Source organism: Helicoverpa zea, chromosome 21, assembly GCF_022581195.2.
Source record: "Helicoverpa zea isolate HzStark_Cry1AcR chromosome 21, ilHelZeax1.1, whole genome shotgun sequence".
NCBI lineage: Eukaryota > Metazoa > Arthropoda > Insecta > Lepidoptera > Noctuidae > Helicoverpa > Helicoverpa zea.
Genome location: NC_061472.1, coordinates 2763449 through 2782556, shown reverse-complemented (window position 1 = coordinate 2782556; position 19108 = coordinate 2763449). Strand labels below are relative to the sequence as shown.

Genomic DNA, 19108 nt, shown 5'->3' with positions numbered 1-19108 from the left:
CTGTAATACAGAATACAGAATCTGTATTTACTGTACTTTACGTGTAAGTACGTAAAATTATCTTTTGAAGGAATCAGAACGGATGTATTTGCTTTCCAGGACTTTCTTATGGTTGACTTTCTGGATCGAAACTATATGCCCATTAGATAACATCACTCAAGCCACATTGCTCTTTTTTTAAGTCGACTGACGAAGTCACTATGTACTCTTAAAAATATCAAAATTATTACTCAAAAATTAGTATCTATGTAAACTATTTCATCAGCCACTAAACCATCTTCAATTCCCAAACACAACCACATGTTCTAACATCATAAACATACCATCTTTCACCAAAGAATTTTAAACTACACATAAAAAATATAGTTAAATACTTTTTAACGAGACACGGGGTGTCGTAAAAATGTCCCAGCGCCATGGTTGATGGCGCAAACCTCCCTATGAGACCATGAATTTGTATGAAATGGAGTCTTGTTGGTCCTAATGTTACTTAAGTCAGTGTAACGACCAGACCAGACGTTGAGAGCGCGAAAAGAAAATTGAAATTGTTTTTTCATTTATTTTTTTAATGTAGTTAATGGTTTTTGTTGACAAAGTTAAGGTTATTTGCATAAATATTGGTTTTTAATAAAAAATATATGTATATGACTAGCCGTTTTCCCGCGGTTTCACCCGCGTCCCGTGGGAGCTACTGCCTGCACCGGGATAAAATATAGCCTATGCTACTCGCAGATAATATAGCTTTCTAATGGTGAAAGAATATTTTAAATCGGTCCAGTAGTTTTTGAGTTTATCCATTACAACCAAACAAACAAACAAAGTTTTCCTCTTTATAATATTAGTATAGATATATAGAATCACCATGTATTTTTATACATAGAGGTAATTACAATTTTTGTAGTCTCTAGCTTTCATTTAGCTAGTTATTTTAGTGGTGATAGGAACTATTATTGTTGTTTATAGCGAGAATACAATTTAAATACTTAAATAAAATATATTTTAGCTCTGTAAAATTTAACTCCATATTACAAAATAATTTGCTCTTCATTTGATACGTATGATACAACCACAATGTAAAATCAACAACCAAACAAATATTCTCAACAATTACGCATTAGCTTCATCTCTCACTAACAACTACCTCCAAGCTACCTTACCTCGGAGTTAGTCAAAGCATACATATTTGACCAAGTCCGTACTTGAGGTCAAGCCGGTAAACCGCGGTAAAGCGCGGTAAATTCTTTATAAACGGCTTCCGGGCCACCCGGTGGCCATGTGAAGCTGAATGCCCGACTTTAAGTTGGTGTTGGGTATGTGGCATAAGCACAAGCGATTTTTATAAAAAATAATGGCGCTTTTATTTTTATTAGTTTGAATAATTAATCAGGTACCTATAATTTGATGCAGCTTATATTGAGATATACCCCTTGCCATACTGTTTCCTTTTTCGTATGCTTTGTGTTCACATTCAAAGTATGTATGTATGGTTAATAAATGGTTTGAATGGTTAATAAAAATGTAGACTGATATTAGTTCAAGATCAACCTGAGTTATTTAATAATGTCGGGACACAAATATTACAATTTTGAAGAGTTTGTTTGTTAGAACACACTAACCTTTGGAGTTACCCACTAGACTGGGCCGATATCCAAAATTATTTCAGTTTAGATAGATAACCTACTTATCAGTGAAAACTGTTTTTTGCTAGGGTGCGCAGATGTCCCACGGGGTGCGGATAAAACCGCTGGCAGAATTTTATATTTCTTTTTTAGTTTTTAGTTAGAGGTTTATTTAGATTTTTATATCGCTTCTGCCCGTAAATTAAACCGCTCTGATTATGATCTTCAGATTACGTCAGTTTTGCTTTCAAATTGGGGATTATCGTGTAAACACTTAATACCTCAGAGATGGCCGTAAGTCGGGTAACAAGTTCTTGCTGCAACATCTTAATGCGATAATTATTACTTGTCATTCTGTTAGGCTCGGGATCGCTGTTACGAAGTTAATGCTTTGTAAAATGACGTATTAAGGTCAATTCTTTGGTCAAGTTTTGGACCTTTTTGTTCATTTAATTTAGTCGATGTTTGATATTGTTTACAAAGAATAAATGGGTTACAAAATACCTAGAGAACTACTTCCTGCACTTGGATAAAAAGTCGCTTATAAATTATTCTAATACATAAGCTAAATTCGCCTTTTCATCAAAATCCTTTCAGCAGTTTACAAAAATAAGAATAACAAAAATCGCGTATATAATATCAATGGGATTCCTATGAAAGAGGAACAAACATTCAAACTTTCGCGTTTGTAGTATCAATAGGATACCTATTAGGTAATTTACTTTGAATATAATCAATGCGTTTAATTTACTAAGTATTTCCAACCAGTTGATTGCGACATATTCAAGTCGATAACACATATCTATGTATATTAGTATAAAATAATAATACCAATACAATCATGAATGGTTGTTTAACATATTCAGTAGTTGACCTCAGACCAGTGATTGATGTTTGGCAATATTATAATGATGTACGATCGCCATCTTGGATTCTTCACAAGATTATGTAGTCGGACAGAGGGCCAACTTTGTATACATAATCATATTATAACATAAGCAAGTTGTTGTTCCCTGGAGTTTCTATGCTGTGCTAACGCATAACACAAGCTAATCAATAAATTACTTTGAGGCTAACCGCCCGTCAGTGAAATATGATAAAGATATTAGGTACTATAGGTACTTTTTCCGTAACCTTTCACAAGCAAAAAAGTCTTACAATCAGCCTCACCGACGGTTTTTGGATTGCCCAGATAACCGGGTTGACAAGGTCAGATAGGCAGTAGCTCCTTGTAAAATATTGGCATTCAGCTGCATCCGCATAGACTGGAAGCCGACAAGAAGGGGGATGATGAATCTGTAGACTTTATCATCTGTTAACTAAGTGCGGTTACACAAAAACGGTAAATACACACATTAAGATATCGTTATCTTTCTAATTTGTCTGTTATTGTTCTCGTTGATAATACAAACTAGTTACGAAATGTTATCAAAGTTATTTATAAACAAACTAGCTTCTCCTAGCTGTTGTATCCGCGTGCCATGGAAACGACCGAATAAAAACGACCGAATAAAAAGTAACCTAAGCTCTAGGTTACTTCGGGGCTGCGGGTTGTTCGAAAGAAAAGCGGCCCTGGTACATAAACGGCCTACGACGGAACACGACGGTTTTTAGTCAGTAAGAGTCTGACACTCCCTCACCGCTGCTAACCCACAGCGGGAGGGGTCATTTGATGATTTTTGACGTCGTTTAAAAAAAAAGAAGCTCTAGGTTATTTTGATTAATGGGCTATGTTACAGTGAAACACTTTTCTCAAATTGGCTAGTAATAGTAGATTAGCAGGTTCAAACAAACAAAATTTTTTTTTCAGTTATTATAAGGGCTTTAAGTAATTCCTATTTTGCTGCTTTTAAGAAGGGAAAATAACTAACAATAGAGTCAGGCACAAAAATAAGGAGGCGAAAAACAAGGTGCTCGCTTATTTTGTAAACACCTAATGAAGGCGATTTTTTAAACTACAGTTTAATTGAGCATATTAAAAATTGCTTCCTATTTTTTAGTCTTTTATCAATTACTGAAAATGATCATTACTGGAAAATCTGTCAACATCTTAATAATTTACATAGTTATGGCACCTGCCAATAATACATGGTAGATACATAGGTATATCCCACAAACATTAATAAACCATAATGGCCTTACTACAAAAACTTTAACCCCTGTTTTACACTTGTCTAATAAAATTTTGGCTGAAAAATGAACCGTATGTCAACGTCATAATTTGTCATTTTTTTAGACAAGGCATAAACTGACGTTTAAAAGTTTTTGTGGTAAGACGGTAAATGTTTACTTTAATACGTAAACTCACATAGTGATCACGAGTATACCCTAGTTCGGCACATAGATACAGAGAACATCTGGAAACTGCGGTGACCAAAAGCAAAATGAAGAAGAAAAGCAGAATGAAGAAAAGCGATATTCCACGCATGGTCCTGACGCATGTCAGGACCATGCGTGGAATATCGCTTTTGGCTTTATTATTGGTGTAGCACGGATTGGTGGAGTTTATGGGGTAGGGTGACCATACTGACCATATAAAGTTCGGGACAGTTTTGTTATTAGGGAATATTTTTTTTTCATGGAGTAGAGTGACAATTTGAGGTTTGGGACAAGTCTGTGGATGGGTAGTTAAAAAACTTTTTACAAAACGATTAAACGGACTTCAACACTAACTACAACATTTTAAGTCTCAATAATACTATGCTGAAAACCGTATTAAAATAGGTCAAACGTGATACATCTCAGTGGCGTGCACTTGGAGAGTCCAGCAGTGGACTGCGATAGGATGATGATGATGATGATGGTGAAACGTGATACAAACAATCACAAACATACATACAGATCAAGCAGAGATCATTCGTTTTCACGTCGGTTATATACCGTTCCTTAAAACATGGCAACCATTCAAAAGACATTAGTCAAAAGCCTTTTGTTTATAAATCCGAGATCCAAATCTACTAAAGTTTTCCCCATAGCACTGAAACTGCAGCTTTTCAGTATAAGCACCTGAAATTCATGAGTCAGATTTACTGGAATCGATAACAATCAATTTTACTGCACTCGCTATCGGAACTGGATTATTTCAAGCGATGTTATGACTTATGTTGTGTTGTATTTATGTTCTGATAACATGCGTAACCGTGATGGTTGGATTTCTTGAAGGAATTGTTGTTTTTTTTCAGTTTTGTTAGTTATGTTTTCATTGTATAAAGTATTGGGTCTCAAAAGGAAAATGAGGCTTTTCTTTTTTCCTGAAAGGAACTATGTCTTTCATTAGTTCTAAAACAATAACCTCCATTTTTTTACATTGTTCTACATATTTATAAGTCCTCTTCAATAATACAGATACATAACTCGTACTCTACACTGCTAAGACTATATACTGTGAAAAACTAATGTTATTGCAATGAGATCAGAGGACTAAGGTTACCTACGTGATTTTGGCTTCCTTCCCGCAATATATTTGAAGATGTTGTTATCTTATCGGTTTTGAAAAAGATTTGATAATTCGATGTTTCTTTTGACATTTTCGTGCCATTTTCTGACCGCTTCAACAATGTCTAGTTATCTTTATTTTTGAAGAAATAATACGCACTTTAAAATTTAAAATCTATCATAACAAAATAACCCTTCGAAAATATTACATAAGTCCCATACTTTAATGTTAAAAAATATTTGTCCCACATCACAAAACATCACAGTCACCCTAGCAAGTGTGGCCATTAAAACCGCGTAAAATTATTATTATGCTGTAAAATCGCCTGAGTTTCCTCGCTACCTGACGGTACTATTGGCTTTCACTCACTACTGTCATAGATAAAGGGTTATATTGCGTATCGGGACAGTTTAGAGGTCTTTTAAGCCATTGACGCGCGTTTTAGGGCCCTTTCTTTTTATAAGTGACTTTACTTAGGAACCTTCTTTGTAAGTACTTAGTGTCTTCTAAGGGTTAGTTGCACCTTTAAATGAGAACTATTGTAGTAGTAGCAAGCTATCTAGCTATAACCACCTGTGTTCTTGCCTCCCATTGGTCAAATTGGCGATTTGACAACTGAAAATGGTTCGGTTATTTTTTTACTTAAATGGTGCGACTCACCGTAAGCTTTTGATATTTTTTAACAGTATTTGTCTGTTCAACGACTGGCTTTTGTTTTTAATTTTCATTCTTAAATTGATCCTTCACATAGGAAAAAAATGCACTGAAAAAATCATATTTTTTCCAACTTAACAAAAGTAAATCAGTAGGTATGCATTTACATACAAACAGAGCCATTAAAATATTCCAAAGTTGGGACTTCAAAATCGCCGGTTCACGCCTAAATGCATGACTGCATCCTATAAGGCTGCTGACCCACCTAAGTTAGACCATGAGGTCATTTCTGTTCTATTTCTATATGTCACGTCATTTGTTAACTAATACGTATAAGAACATTGTAATACCTACTGACCATTTTGTGATGGTAAAGGTAAAAGTTTGTCTGTTTGTTCATCTCAAATGAAACTGTCTCTGTGGGTACAGCGTGAGGGAGTATCGGACTCTTACTGGCTAAAACCCATCGCTTTTAAAACCTTCAAATCGATTTTCAAATCCTAAACTGAGCATATAAAATGACGCTCTAGATAGGTTATGTTTTTTTAATATTTTTTATGTAATAAGTGGTTCGAAATTCAAAAAGCAAACCTACAATTATTCAGTTGAAAAACTGAATCTGATAATTCAAATTGTCAATTACAATAGATTGAATCGTCCAAAAATTAATGAGGAAATGGCAATTTTTGTCGTAAATAGGTAATTTCCACAGCATTACAGGTAAAGTAGTAGTTTTAAATTAGTATGTTACATGTATGTACACTTTGAATGAATAGATAAGGTAGTTCTAAATACTTCGGTCCCTAATTCTTTAACCCATTCCCTTTACATTGAGGTAATAAGCTTATACTTTTATGGAGAGAAAAAAACGGTATATCGTAGGTAGTAGATACAGGAAAAAGCCAGTAATTGCACCAAATGCGTAATTGGATATCTATTATATAATATTATTGTGTCGATGAGTCAATTGTTGTACTCAATAGAATCAGTTTAATTTTAATGTTTGTATCGACAATCAAACACATAGGAAAAATCCACGACCACATTCCAGTACAAACGATCTAATTACATTTAACTACAAAATTATTCTCAGAACAGGTTCTTGGGTAAATATTGATTTCCTTATAAAAATGTAAATTGTGTAGTTACCATATCCAAACAAGAGTTTTTATGTAGTCCAGTAGTGTGGCCAGCTATCGGGGTGACGCGACCAACGATTAAAGGACGCATAACGACTGCTTGCGATAAACACTGATAACTAATCTCATTCTTAGTCAACTAGTCGCCTCACTCGTTTGTTTCTTACATCCGTGTACACTACACTCGAATCATTAAAATTTTAAAATCAGAATAATCGAATTCCAATTCATTCTAAATTTAAATTCAAAACAATTCTCATTCTGAAACCGTCCAAAGTGCAAAACCGTTATCCAAAATAAAAAAAAGAAAATCTATAAATAAAACCATTCTAAATTTAAACATCGACTTTTATATTTATCACGCGTCATATTTCAAAAGTTAATTCGAAAATTCAAATGTTCAAATAAAGAATGCTCGTCGGTTTCAATTTGTGACAAAATTACGCAGTGGCCAGTGTTTTTAAGTGAGACTTCGATAATTTAACATCTTATTAAAGAACCGTTAGATCGAATTTTCAATGAAAAACGTTACCTATAACAATTTAAGTTATGACCAATAAATGTTACTTGGTTCTATAACGTTTTATGTGTTAATACGTTACAAATAGCAGTTAATAGATTGAGATTTTCGTATGAATGAGTGATTCAGTGTTGGCAAAGATGCGCGGGAGTCTGCATGTTTCTAAGATGCGCGTTTAGTGTTCTAGTGTGCCAGTGTTGTGCAAAATGAGTGTTCCTAATTTAAGTGTTGATCAGATCACAGGTAATTTTGTGTGCTTCTTTTTTTTTTTATTTGGTAAAAGTTGGTGCGAAATGTGGCGAGGTTTTTTCTTTTGTTCCCGTTATTTTGTTTTGTTTTGATGGTTTTATTCTAAGTTTTCTTGGACTTATTGAATAGTTATCTGTGTTCCAAAGACTCTAACTAAGTAAATACTTTTTGCTATCTAATCAAATATTCTAATAAGTACTAAACTCTTATATCGCTATTAGAATGTGGAATTTTTCCACTACAGAATCTTCACCACTTTTTCTCACAAAAGTATGATAAACAAATTAAACAGACAGATTGTTATGTTTACTAGCACTTAAACAATAGCTGTATTGAACTAGATTAGATTGTCTAAAATTCTAAACAACAAGAAAATCCATCAGCCATCATGGCTGTGTACTGACCAAAGTATGTGCAGAGGTCTAGATAGGAAGGTACCTAAAGTAATCACACTTCTTATTTACATGACATATGTACTGTGTATTTCACACTTGTTTTGGAAGATTTTCATTCTAATGTCAGATTACTAAATAATAACCGAAATGTTAAATGCTCAGACGTCGTAACTTACTTTTATCAGACCAAGGAAAATGACAATAACAGCCTCTTAACAAAAACAGTTTCTGACTGAATTATGTACCTATCAAATAATGTTAAATAAGAACATTATGTTACCTACCTTAAACCTTTGTAATAAGTACGTCTTATAAGATTTTAAAATTAGAATATCTCCAAACATTCAAATAAATAAATCGACATGTTTGTCAGATAACATTGCGTTCACTAAATACAAACAAAAATGGCTTCTATAGATAAGTTACTAATTACTTCAACACATTACTGTTTAGAACTTTTTACTGGTACACGAGGGAAAGGAAAGAAATGCAATCCATCTTTCTGCTTGTATAGACAGTTTGAAGCCAATTTGGTTTTAAAAGAGCGATGGATGCGGTTGTAAAAGTTGTAGTCGTGAAAAACATACATATTTAGGAAAGAGTTCGGTATCTTTTAGTATGGTTAACGTCACCAATATTTGTTTTCTTTTTATATACTTATATGTTTACGTATTATTTAGTTATATGTTATTTGACACTGTAATAAAATCCCAAATAGAAATAAATAAGAACAAATCCTTCCTGCTCCATTCATTATGCATGCTTTGTCGGTCATGATTCATATTGGTATTTCCCCGATCTGCCATAACTTTCAAATGATCTAATCTATTGACATGTAAATAAGACATCATTGAGAAAACAATCTTAGGGCATAATAGGAATCAGAAGTTAAAGATACGTCAGAACATTAAAAAAATCTCCAATTATTGTTCAGTCAAATACAATAGGAGCGACTCTATAGCCACCCAGAGTACAAACAAACTTAAATTGCTTACATAACCTGATTAAGCCAAAACTTGATTTTTCATCAGAATCTTAAAAAATATACTTCTCGTCAATTATCTCAGCTCTTCTGAAGTTACCTATTTAAAACCTTGCGCTTGCGCCGTAGTTTGGTTCTTAACTATAATTTGATTATCCTGAAGTTACTAGCAATTAATTTCGGAGTAGCAAACTTACTTGACAAGTACAACTGTAACTGTTCTATCAACCTTGGTCCTTACGGTTTCCGTACTTCAACCCAATCATAGTTTATTTCAAAACCTATTCATAGAAAGGAGTTTCTTACCAAACAGCTGTTGTTTACAATATAAACTTCATATACTACGAACTTCGTATGATGATATTAAAGCAAAACATTGCCAATCTTTTGATGTTTTCTGAACATACAGCTGAAGTGTTTCAGTTTCAGGAAAAGGTAAATCTTTTGCGTAAAAGATAACTTTTCTCGTAGGGCTTCAATGTTGAATAATCTTCAATTCCGGTAATTGTTTGGAAACAAATTCTTGAAAGTGAAGACTGCAAAGAGATTTTATCTATTCAAGATTTTCTATTACTTAATTATTATTGCTACCTCCGGAAATACAGCACGATAGTGTTGAAATAAGTTGCGCGCATATAATGAGACGCATCACTCTTTAATGAAAAAAAACATTGCAAGCTTTACTTGCACCATTAATCACAGAATTTACAGCTGACCAAAAACCACGATCATCAAAAAATCATGTGGGCTGTCCATTTTTTTATGCACACAGGTACACACAAACGGTATGACTAATAACCCGGGCTTCTAAAACAAATTACGATAACAATAAATCACTTAAACAGAACACCCAATAAAAACAACACGAAAAAATTAAGACGGTCCAAAATTCGTTCATTACACTCGGTTTCCAGACAACTGGGTCAATATTGTTTGCATAACAATCGGCAAAACAGGCGTAATTTGAAAAACAAATAATTCAATTCTTTCAAATTGGGTCTGTTTTGCTGCACGCCATTGTATTCGATCATGGAGAACAAAATGACTAGTGGAGGTGCCATAACGGAAAATCTTCTAAGGTAGCGCGCCAAAATGCGGGTGTGCAAGGAACTTTACTGTTTTCGCCTTAATACGCTTTCTTTGGACCCGATATTATTTTTTTTTGTAATACAAAAAAACATTGATAGATGTCTCAATGATTAATGCTCAATCCTTCTCCGTGTGAGAGGAGGCCTGTGCCCAGCAGTGGGACGATAAAAAGGCTGTAACAGTAACAGATGTCTCAAAAAACCCGAACGCCTCATTAATTCACTCATAACTGATCATGCCCGCCGTAAAAATTTGACCTAGAAGAAGGCGTGACCTACCTGCATTATATCATCTCTCATCTTACCTACTCCGTGGTTTTACAGCCATTGTATTCAACCCAGTTCACAGATGTTTACGAATTTAGCTTTACGTCAACACAATGCAGTGTGGAAGTGAATGGGAGTGCTTGGTTGTGACAGTTTTTATGCTGAAAGTGTAAAGGGAACAACTTGGTTGGACAGTTATGTCTTCTGTAGTTGCCGTTTTGAGTGGCAGCATTTTGCTGACTAGTGTAATTTTTATTGAAGAATTTTTTTTTTCACAAATATTTTTTTTTGTTATTCTGAATAATACCTAGGTGACGGAATATAAGTAATTTTTCGTATTCGATAACAGAAACTACGGAATGTATTTTAACGAGGTCATTGACATTTGTGAAAGTAGTAGATAGTTTTGGTACATATATACATGCAAAGGTTGGGTGTGTCGCTAATACCCAGGATATTGTTTTTATATATCATACTAGTTCTTGTCGTAACTGCATTGCCATTCAGCGTGGCAATGCAGCCAGCCTTTTGGGCACGATCCCCGCTGACAGCGACGCGGATGAGTTTTTTGATGCATAATTTTTATATTTCCTTTTTATTAATATTTTTGTAAATATTTAAATGAGGTAGGACATGTAGAATATGTGTGCATAAATTGGATATATTACTATCTGTATATTTTAGTTCTTGTTAATCTTAGATATAACAAAAATGATAGGACTAGCATCTGTACGACAGCTGCACCTATTTGCAACTGCAATCATAACAGCTGCATCGAAAAGGTGCAATTTGTGGTGAAGATGTATGAACTACTGGCGTTTTTTGTTAAGTTTGGCACGAGCCATTGAAATAGTATCTAATACTTGAATGCATATATGGTTTCCTGTAGGCCATTTTGCAGCTTTTGACTTGAGTTATTTAAGTTGTATGCTCAATGTATGCTTTAGGAGTTTTGTAGCTATATATAGAATACAGTAATACATTTTGATTCTTTGGATTTTGAACATACAATCAGAAATAAAATCAGGACTAATTACCATGTTAACTTAGGTACCTGTACTGATGTATGCCATTATAACTATACTTAGCATGAGCATATTTACTTACCACGTTTTTCAAAAAGTCCCTTACCTATATTATTAATTCGTAGTATCTTTGACATAATTACTTATAATATACATATGTAAGGGGCATTGTCTATTTTTCTTAGAAACAGCCTAGCCTACTGGAATCAACATATTTGACATGATACATGTATGAGGGCCAAAGTTCATGTTTCCAAGGAACTAATAGCCGATACATACAATATATGTAGTAGCCTATTGGAATCAACTAATCGTGTGTGGTCTACTATAGTCTACAGTAGACGATAATCTGACGTCATTTAAACGATAAACACTTGACTACTACAATCAATGCATACTAGATAAAACTTATCTATAGTAGGAATAAAACACGTGTTGAATATATTATCTATTTTATTAAAATTATGCATTCTGATTTCCGTTTTCCTGTCATGTTAAGTACCTACTGGGGAACAAATTAAAATGCTCAGTAAAGTTTTCCGTTGTTAGTCATTATTTTGCATAAATATCTCCATTCTTGCTTAGCAGATCTAAGATACAAAATGTGCTTTATTAGTGGAAATATTCTTGGGCCCTTTTTTATCCAGATACACAAATAAGACCCTTCGGGACGCGGGTGAAACCGCTGTTGGAAGCTATAGTATGTAAAATTATTTTTACTGAAATAAGTATTATTTGGCAATGGCCAGCTTATAATTACTTTTCACCCTCATCCACCATTTAAGCAACATTAATAACCACAAATCTTACTGCACAATAATGAAACGTATCAATACAAAACAAGATCCGATACCACCAGAAATTAACACTGTATTTTCGTCAATGAAATATCGATACCATTTCTTCTCGACCGCCGCACAGCACTACAAATTATCGACAATTATTCAATCTTTCACCAAACGCGGAACATAATGATTAAACATGAACATTTTTTAAGAGCCCCAAAACAATACGTTGATAATAAGTTCGGTATCTTGTAACTAATTATTCAAAGTAAAATGTATGGTGTCCCAATGGGGTTTAACGTGCTGTACACGGTTTATGTTTGGCTGTCGACGCTTCTCCGGTGGCCGATGGCTGATCGGCTACTTTAGTACTGTCAGCAATATGAATAAGTGTGTTGGCAATATTAATTGTATGTGTGTTCTAATTCGGTGTTTTCTCTTCGTTTTTTAGGGAATTACGTCAAAAGATTTTGGCTTGCTTGTTGGTAAATATCTATGCTGATTATGTTGAAGAGTTTGTTGTTCTTTAAGCTTGGCTGTTTGAACATAATCTCAGGAAGACTATATCAGTGATAGATTGCTCATTTTTTGAGGAAGTATTATGTACCTACTTTTTATCGAGGTGCAACAAGAGACGCGGGTGAAACGAAATGAAATGTTCCTGTATAGAGGAAAGCAACTTAACAATGTCAAATTCTTCAATATCTTTTTCATGTTTTGAAGTTGGTGCATTTTATTGTTAGACTGTACATGCACTTAACTATTTTACTGTTAGTACAAACAAAAACGCCTTACAAATCATACGTTTAGTACCAATGAAAAATTGATCTGCACTTTGCCACTATCCGCCTAAGTTAATGGTGTTGATGTGGGAATCTGTTGATGCGGCATAATTATATTTAAAAATAAATTTTGTAATTTCATCATAGATTACAAAAATAAATTCAGTTTTACAGAATTTTATTCTGCACGAGACAGCATTACCTGCCTGTTTCTTTAAAACCAACTCATGTTTGACCTTACGAATTACTTCTCAAACAAACTTTTCTATGATAAATCTATAGAAAACATTTAATTTTGTAAAATTAATTTTATTTTGCTGTGCCTTCAGGGTCCACAATTGTACTTAGCTCTAAGCCATTTCGCAACACCTGCTCTGCTAATGAAATGAAAAAAATAAAAATCTACAGTAGAGATTGACGTCTATACATTGTGCAAAAAAATAATATGAATTATATATATTTTGACACTAACATTGTTCATACTTCTGTGCTCAAACAAATCAACTACTTCCTTACATTTAAATACCACATCTCCAAACTCATTCCTCTGGCACACTTTCTTGTCCATTATTTAGGCATTTGTACCTATCACGAACACAAAGCCACTGATTGTACCTCACTCAGACCATCTCAACTTGACCTCTGACGTGTAATACTCTCTGATTGATACCCTCAACATTTGTCACGGCGCTAAGGGCCAAGATAACTGGTTTTGACACGAGAATAATGTATGTATTTGTGAAAGTATTTGTTTTTTTTTTTGGAATTTTAACTAGTGGGCTAATTAGTGGTGCAATGCTAATAGAGTATTTTTATTGTGTCATAAAAAAATATGCGGAATAGTTTTACACTTTCTGCACACGTATTTTTATACCTTAAACAATTAAGTAGTCTCAAAAAAATTGTTACTTAATTTAAGTTACAGTTAAAAAACAGTTTTTTTGTTTTAATAAATGAAGCATTGGCCAGCGTCATGCTATTATGATCACTTTATATCTATTTGTTTTTTTCAGTAGATTGTGAAAATCAATAATTATGATAACTGATGATATTTATCAATGCATTCAAAGAATTGTATGCTGGAACATTCTATATTGCACCGTGCTTGTCATCATGACATCTTAATCCTTGATCAGTGACTGTCACACTAATATTATATCTATAAACGTAAAAGTTTAGATGGGACTAAAACACCAGTGAACGCATTTTGATGAAACTTGCTAGTACTAAAGCTTATAATTCATCACAATATACAGGGTATTCCGATTGTGAAGCCGGTGGAAGCCAGTATGTCAGTTTCTAGCCAAATAGCTTAACAATAAAAATAGATTTTCCTATGTAATTGTTTTCCCATTTACTATGGGAAAAGTGTATCTTAAACAGTTTAATCTTATAGAAAGTTCATCAATGTGAAAGTTAATAGAATTTTTATGATCTTATCATGTTTTTTACTACGAAGGTTTTATGGGAAAACAATGGAAAAACTGCCGTTGAGCCCACGCCGCAAAAGTCGTAAATGGCAGACTTGTTAATTTTGTGCATAATTTATTAAGTTATTTACCATAATGACTTAGTTAACTTTATTACTGAATTTGTTTACTTTTATGAATACTTAAAAGTTTATGTATAATCACGGTTTAGTTAAAAACATTTAGGAATATATTCCTTTGATCTTGTACATTATTTTATGTATGTGCTAAATAAGACAGAAAGTATTTGACCCACAGTTAACTCTAACACATGACCAGCGTCAAGCACCAGATGTCTGGCATAATTCTGAACTTACTCATTTGGCAAAATCTATTGTTTTTTTACCTTTTTCTTTCTAAAATAAATTATAGGTGCAAATACTCTATAGAATATAACAATCAAACTAATTTCCTATCTATTTGTTTCAGAGATCGAAGCGGCAGAGGCTTGCAAATGGCTGAGAGCTGCCGGCTTCCCGCAATATGCGCAGATGTACGAAGGTATGTCAACCATAACTATATTGTTCTATGTCTATGCATAATAGGTAATATATAGGTGGGCCCCGTGGTTTCAAACGATCGTGGTTCCTGACCTACGATACCACATTTAGTTGGGCAAATGCAAGACACATGATTGGTAATCAGGTTGAGCCTATATAGGTACTCACTGTAGGTACCTATATGTAATGTAACTGCCTCAGTGGTCTAGTGGACGCACGCGCGACTGCTGTGCACGAGGTCTCGGATTCGACTCCCGGGTCGAAATCGCTTTGTGGGATTAAGAAACTTTCAAAGCAGCCCGTAGTCTGGGTGTAGGTGCTTGATATAGGTTCCCGTGCATCGGAGTCGGTCCAAATGTTTGTGCACTATAATATGTCCTGTGCAGCTGGTTGAGCTCCTTTGTTGAAAACAACCGCCGTGACCGAAATCGACTTCGGACGCCATTATCACTATATTAGATAACAGAACACTTAAAAAAATATGTTGCTATGATAACTAAAACTAACTGGTCATTCTTACTTTTATATCCCCATAGCCACTAGACTTACACAAACTGCAAAGCGTAGAACTATAAAATTTTATTCTATACAAATAACCAGCACTCAACTGCGTGCTTATCCCACAAAATACAGTCGTAACGATACCTCAAAGTGCACTTACTTTAACTTCAAACAATTTACAATACATAAACCAAGGGTTTCCACGAAGTGCTACCCTATTAAGGACAGTCCCGATACTATGTCCCGACCTGTCCCAACGAATCTATTAATCATACTTACTAGTCAATGCAAGGTTTGTCCTACATTTTGAATAATATGTACAGGATGGTTTGAGATGTTTATGCAAATTATTTTAATATGTTTCTGTCTTAATCTTTGTCACTTATGTCAATAATTGAAATAAGAAAAAGGGGATAGGCAGCTATTTGGATGAATACAGTATGATAAAAAGAAATAACAAATTAGGTAAATGTTTGATTTTCTCTACTTGATTGAATCCTGATTTGTATTTCAAAAACTCAGATATAGCCTTAAACAGAACGATTTTAATATGATTGAGCAGAAAAAAGTCAGTACCTATCTGCAACCTCTTTTTTACCACAACAGTTGATAACCAACATTCACGCCTAAAAACCCCAGATCAGCAAAAAGTCCTTACAAATCCCAGCACTCGTATTTCAAGCAGCCTGTACCACTGAGCCGGTAACGAAGCTCAGCTGGCCAGATGAAGCCAAATCCCACTCAATTGATCGCTATTCTTACGATTGTTAATGAACGAATTACGTGGACCTACCCTTGGACGATTGGGTGAACTAATGTTTTTAACTCTGGTCATTTTTATTCGGAAAATTTAGTAAAACAGTAAAGAGACATGTAGTTATTAGATATTTTTTTTATTGCATACTTAATATACGAAAAACACAAAAAAATACAGATAGTTTGTATAACGGCGAGCTTAACCCTGAATTGGGTTCTCTTACAACAAAACTTAAATTACAATCTTGAAAAATAAATCTGTTGAATTTTAACTGGGTTTTGCTCTAGTTTCAAATTATAAAGTAAATAAGTACAATGTTAAAATTACAAATAAGTATAACAATTTTCTAAATTAAAATATTCAAAAAACATAAATGTAAAAAAAGAAGTCCTATTACATATTCATTAGAATCTCAGATTATTCTAAAACAAAATAAAATCTAAAAGTAGAAGCAAAACGTTTTACTAGACTCAAATGCTCATGATGTCCTAATTTCGTATTCTAAAGACGATCCATTACACGTGATAGCTCTCGTCCTTTGGACCCTTCACTTTTGGATTACGTTTCGTTATCTTTTCTCTTACGCTTTGTTCATACTCAATTTGTTTTATTGTTTCTTTATTCTATTTGTGTTTGACTTAAACTGTTGTCTCAAGTATTTTTACCACGGTCCTTTGGGAAAATTGATTTCTAAAATATATTTTTTGTATGATTTGTTAAAATGTGGATCACAAAATTATGAAAGATTAAAGTGATTATTTTCTTAATAACGTGACATTTGAAAAACGCTAACACAAGTGCTTGCTAAAATGTTCACGCTGCAGAAAAAAATTGTACGATTTGCCATCACTACCCAATCTCATACTTAAATTGATACCCAACTTCATTTTAAAATTGCATGTACTATCTTTCTCTTAGTTTGTGTGATTTATATAATTTTCTATTCATGTATTAAAATGATATTCCACAATAATCCAACACTGCATATTACATCTACGCTGACAATATAAGTAAATTATCCTTTAATAAGAGCAAAAGGACCAAACGCTTACTCAGTTATTTGTGACGTAAATATTCCATTATGAAGCGAGAAATGGAATCCATTCTCCAAATATGGAATCTATTCACCCAGGTTTTTTACCAACATGACCCACAGGTTATGAATAATTTAATTATGTGGGTCTTTAAAGGACCTTTGATTGAGTTTTTTTAGTTTTGATTATTTGGACTCGAGGTCTATGGCTCGCACAGTGGATCGAATCGAAAAAATTGATGGAAAAAATGTTTTGTATGAATATGTGGGTGATCTTGTGGGCGGTGTTAGATATCTTCAACTTTCTTTTGTAAAATATGTTTACTTTAAAGTATTAAGAGCTAAGTATCAGTTCATTACTCAAAAATGCAACAATAAAAAGTTTAAAAACCACTTAAAACACTTTTTACTAATCGCATACATCCATTACAATGTCAATATTTTTTAAAACGATACTAATTTCTTATACAATTTACAACTTGCATAACAGCTTGAATATTATACTCTATTATGTAATGCATAAGAGTAATTTTTGCTTGTGTTTTGTTTTTTAGTGTTATGACAAACAGCCATTTCCAAGGTCTTTATCATAATCTGAGATAAGATATACATAAAAATGTAAACCAAAGGATTTTGTTTACATTCGTGTAGTCATTGATACGGATACTTTCCTTGTGGTATGACGTAGAATATTATCATAGAACATTAGTGGTTTCTGAGAAGCTGTGAGATTTTTCGTGCAATTTTATCGATGATTCATGTTTTTTGAATGTGAATTGATGAGAAATAGACTTGCCTTGATCAGTTGATTGGTTACGTGTTGGCTAATGTGTCAGTGTTGTAATATAGGTGTTTTAGGACGGTGATATGAAATGTAAGTGAGCACATTTTTTTTTCTTTTTTAATAGACATACATTTTTTTTACATCATTTTTTTTTCAAATAAAAAAAAATGTTTTTTTGTAATATATTGTGAAATCCAAGCTTAAATCGATTTAGATAAAATTGTTATCTATTGGAATTTTCCACGTAGTTAGAAATCTTCTTAAATCCTAATCAGTTTTGCTTGTTAAAAGTTATCGCTCGTCACTAGGAAATCGGAACAAATATAAAACGAAATTTACGTCACCAGAAATGACGTTTTGTTATTTTTTATTAGGTAGACCACCATTGGAGCCATGATAATCAATAACTTCTCAACGATCCTCAGTTGGTTAAAATAACAAAACTTAAGAAATCTGAATCGGACATGAGGATAAATACATAGATAGAATGAATGTTGGTTTACCGTATATGACGAATTAATGACCACATCTTGCTATTTCATCTCACCATCAAAGTGTAAAACCCAGTGGTTAAAATATTTAATTCGTGGAAAAAAATAAAGAACGCGCATAACAATCTGTATAAGTCTTTATTTGAATGTTTTATAGTTTTAAGGAAGGTATTAAGTAAAATTTATGCTTATAATTAAATCTGAAATTATTTACACTGTATTAAAAAAATACATTTTATTACGAGTTTCATAAAACTGTATCCTATGTACCTGGCGGTAAAATTTACAAGAAAACTCATAAATTTTACGTTTTTAATTACACTGGAATTAATTACTTTGTCGTTTATAAAAGATTTAAATGTTTTATGTAACACTTTGTAATTGTAACCTTCGTCAAAATAACCTGAGGGTTTTCTTTTCTAGGTCAATAAATAAATCGCAAATAAAATAATGGATATGGTCACGCTTCCAAAGACCTTTTATGTTAACTACAAAAACAGACCCAGCTTAACTAAAAAAAGACGTTACATGCTCCGTTACGGATAGTAAAAGTTTATATACCTCAATAAAACTCTGGACCTTCATAATTTTCGTATTTGGCTTTTCGAACTAGTTTCGAAACGGTTTAAAAT

At 33.3% G+C, this 19108-nt stretch overlaps 1 protein-coding gene across 3 annotated transcripts in view; it reads left to right on the top strand.

The window, feature by feature from the left end:
* The window catches only part of LOC124640647 (rho GTPase-activating protein 7), a 327491-nt gene that overhangs the window by 237874 nt on the left and 70509 nt on the right, over positions 1 to 19108 (top strand). For 2 of the 3 annotated variants that reach the window (XM_047178508.1, XM_047178509.1), the window contains one exon: positions 14840 to 14911. In XM_047178508.1, coding sequence (XP_047034464.1) covers positions 14840 to 14911 — 72 coding nt within the window. Of the gene's footprint in view, positions 1 to 6904; positions 7612 to 14839; positions 14912 to 19108 lie in introns of those variants that run through there. The other variant, XM_047178510.1, reaches the window with a different exon arrangement.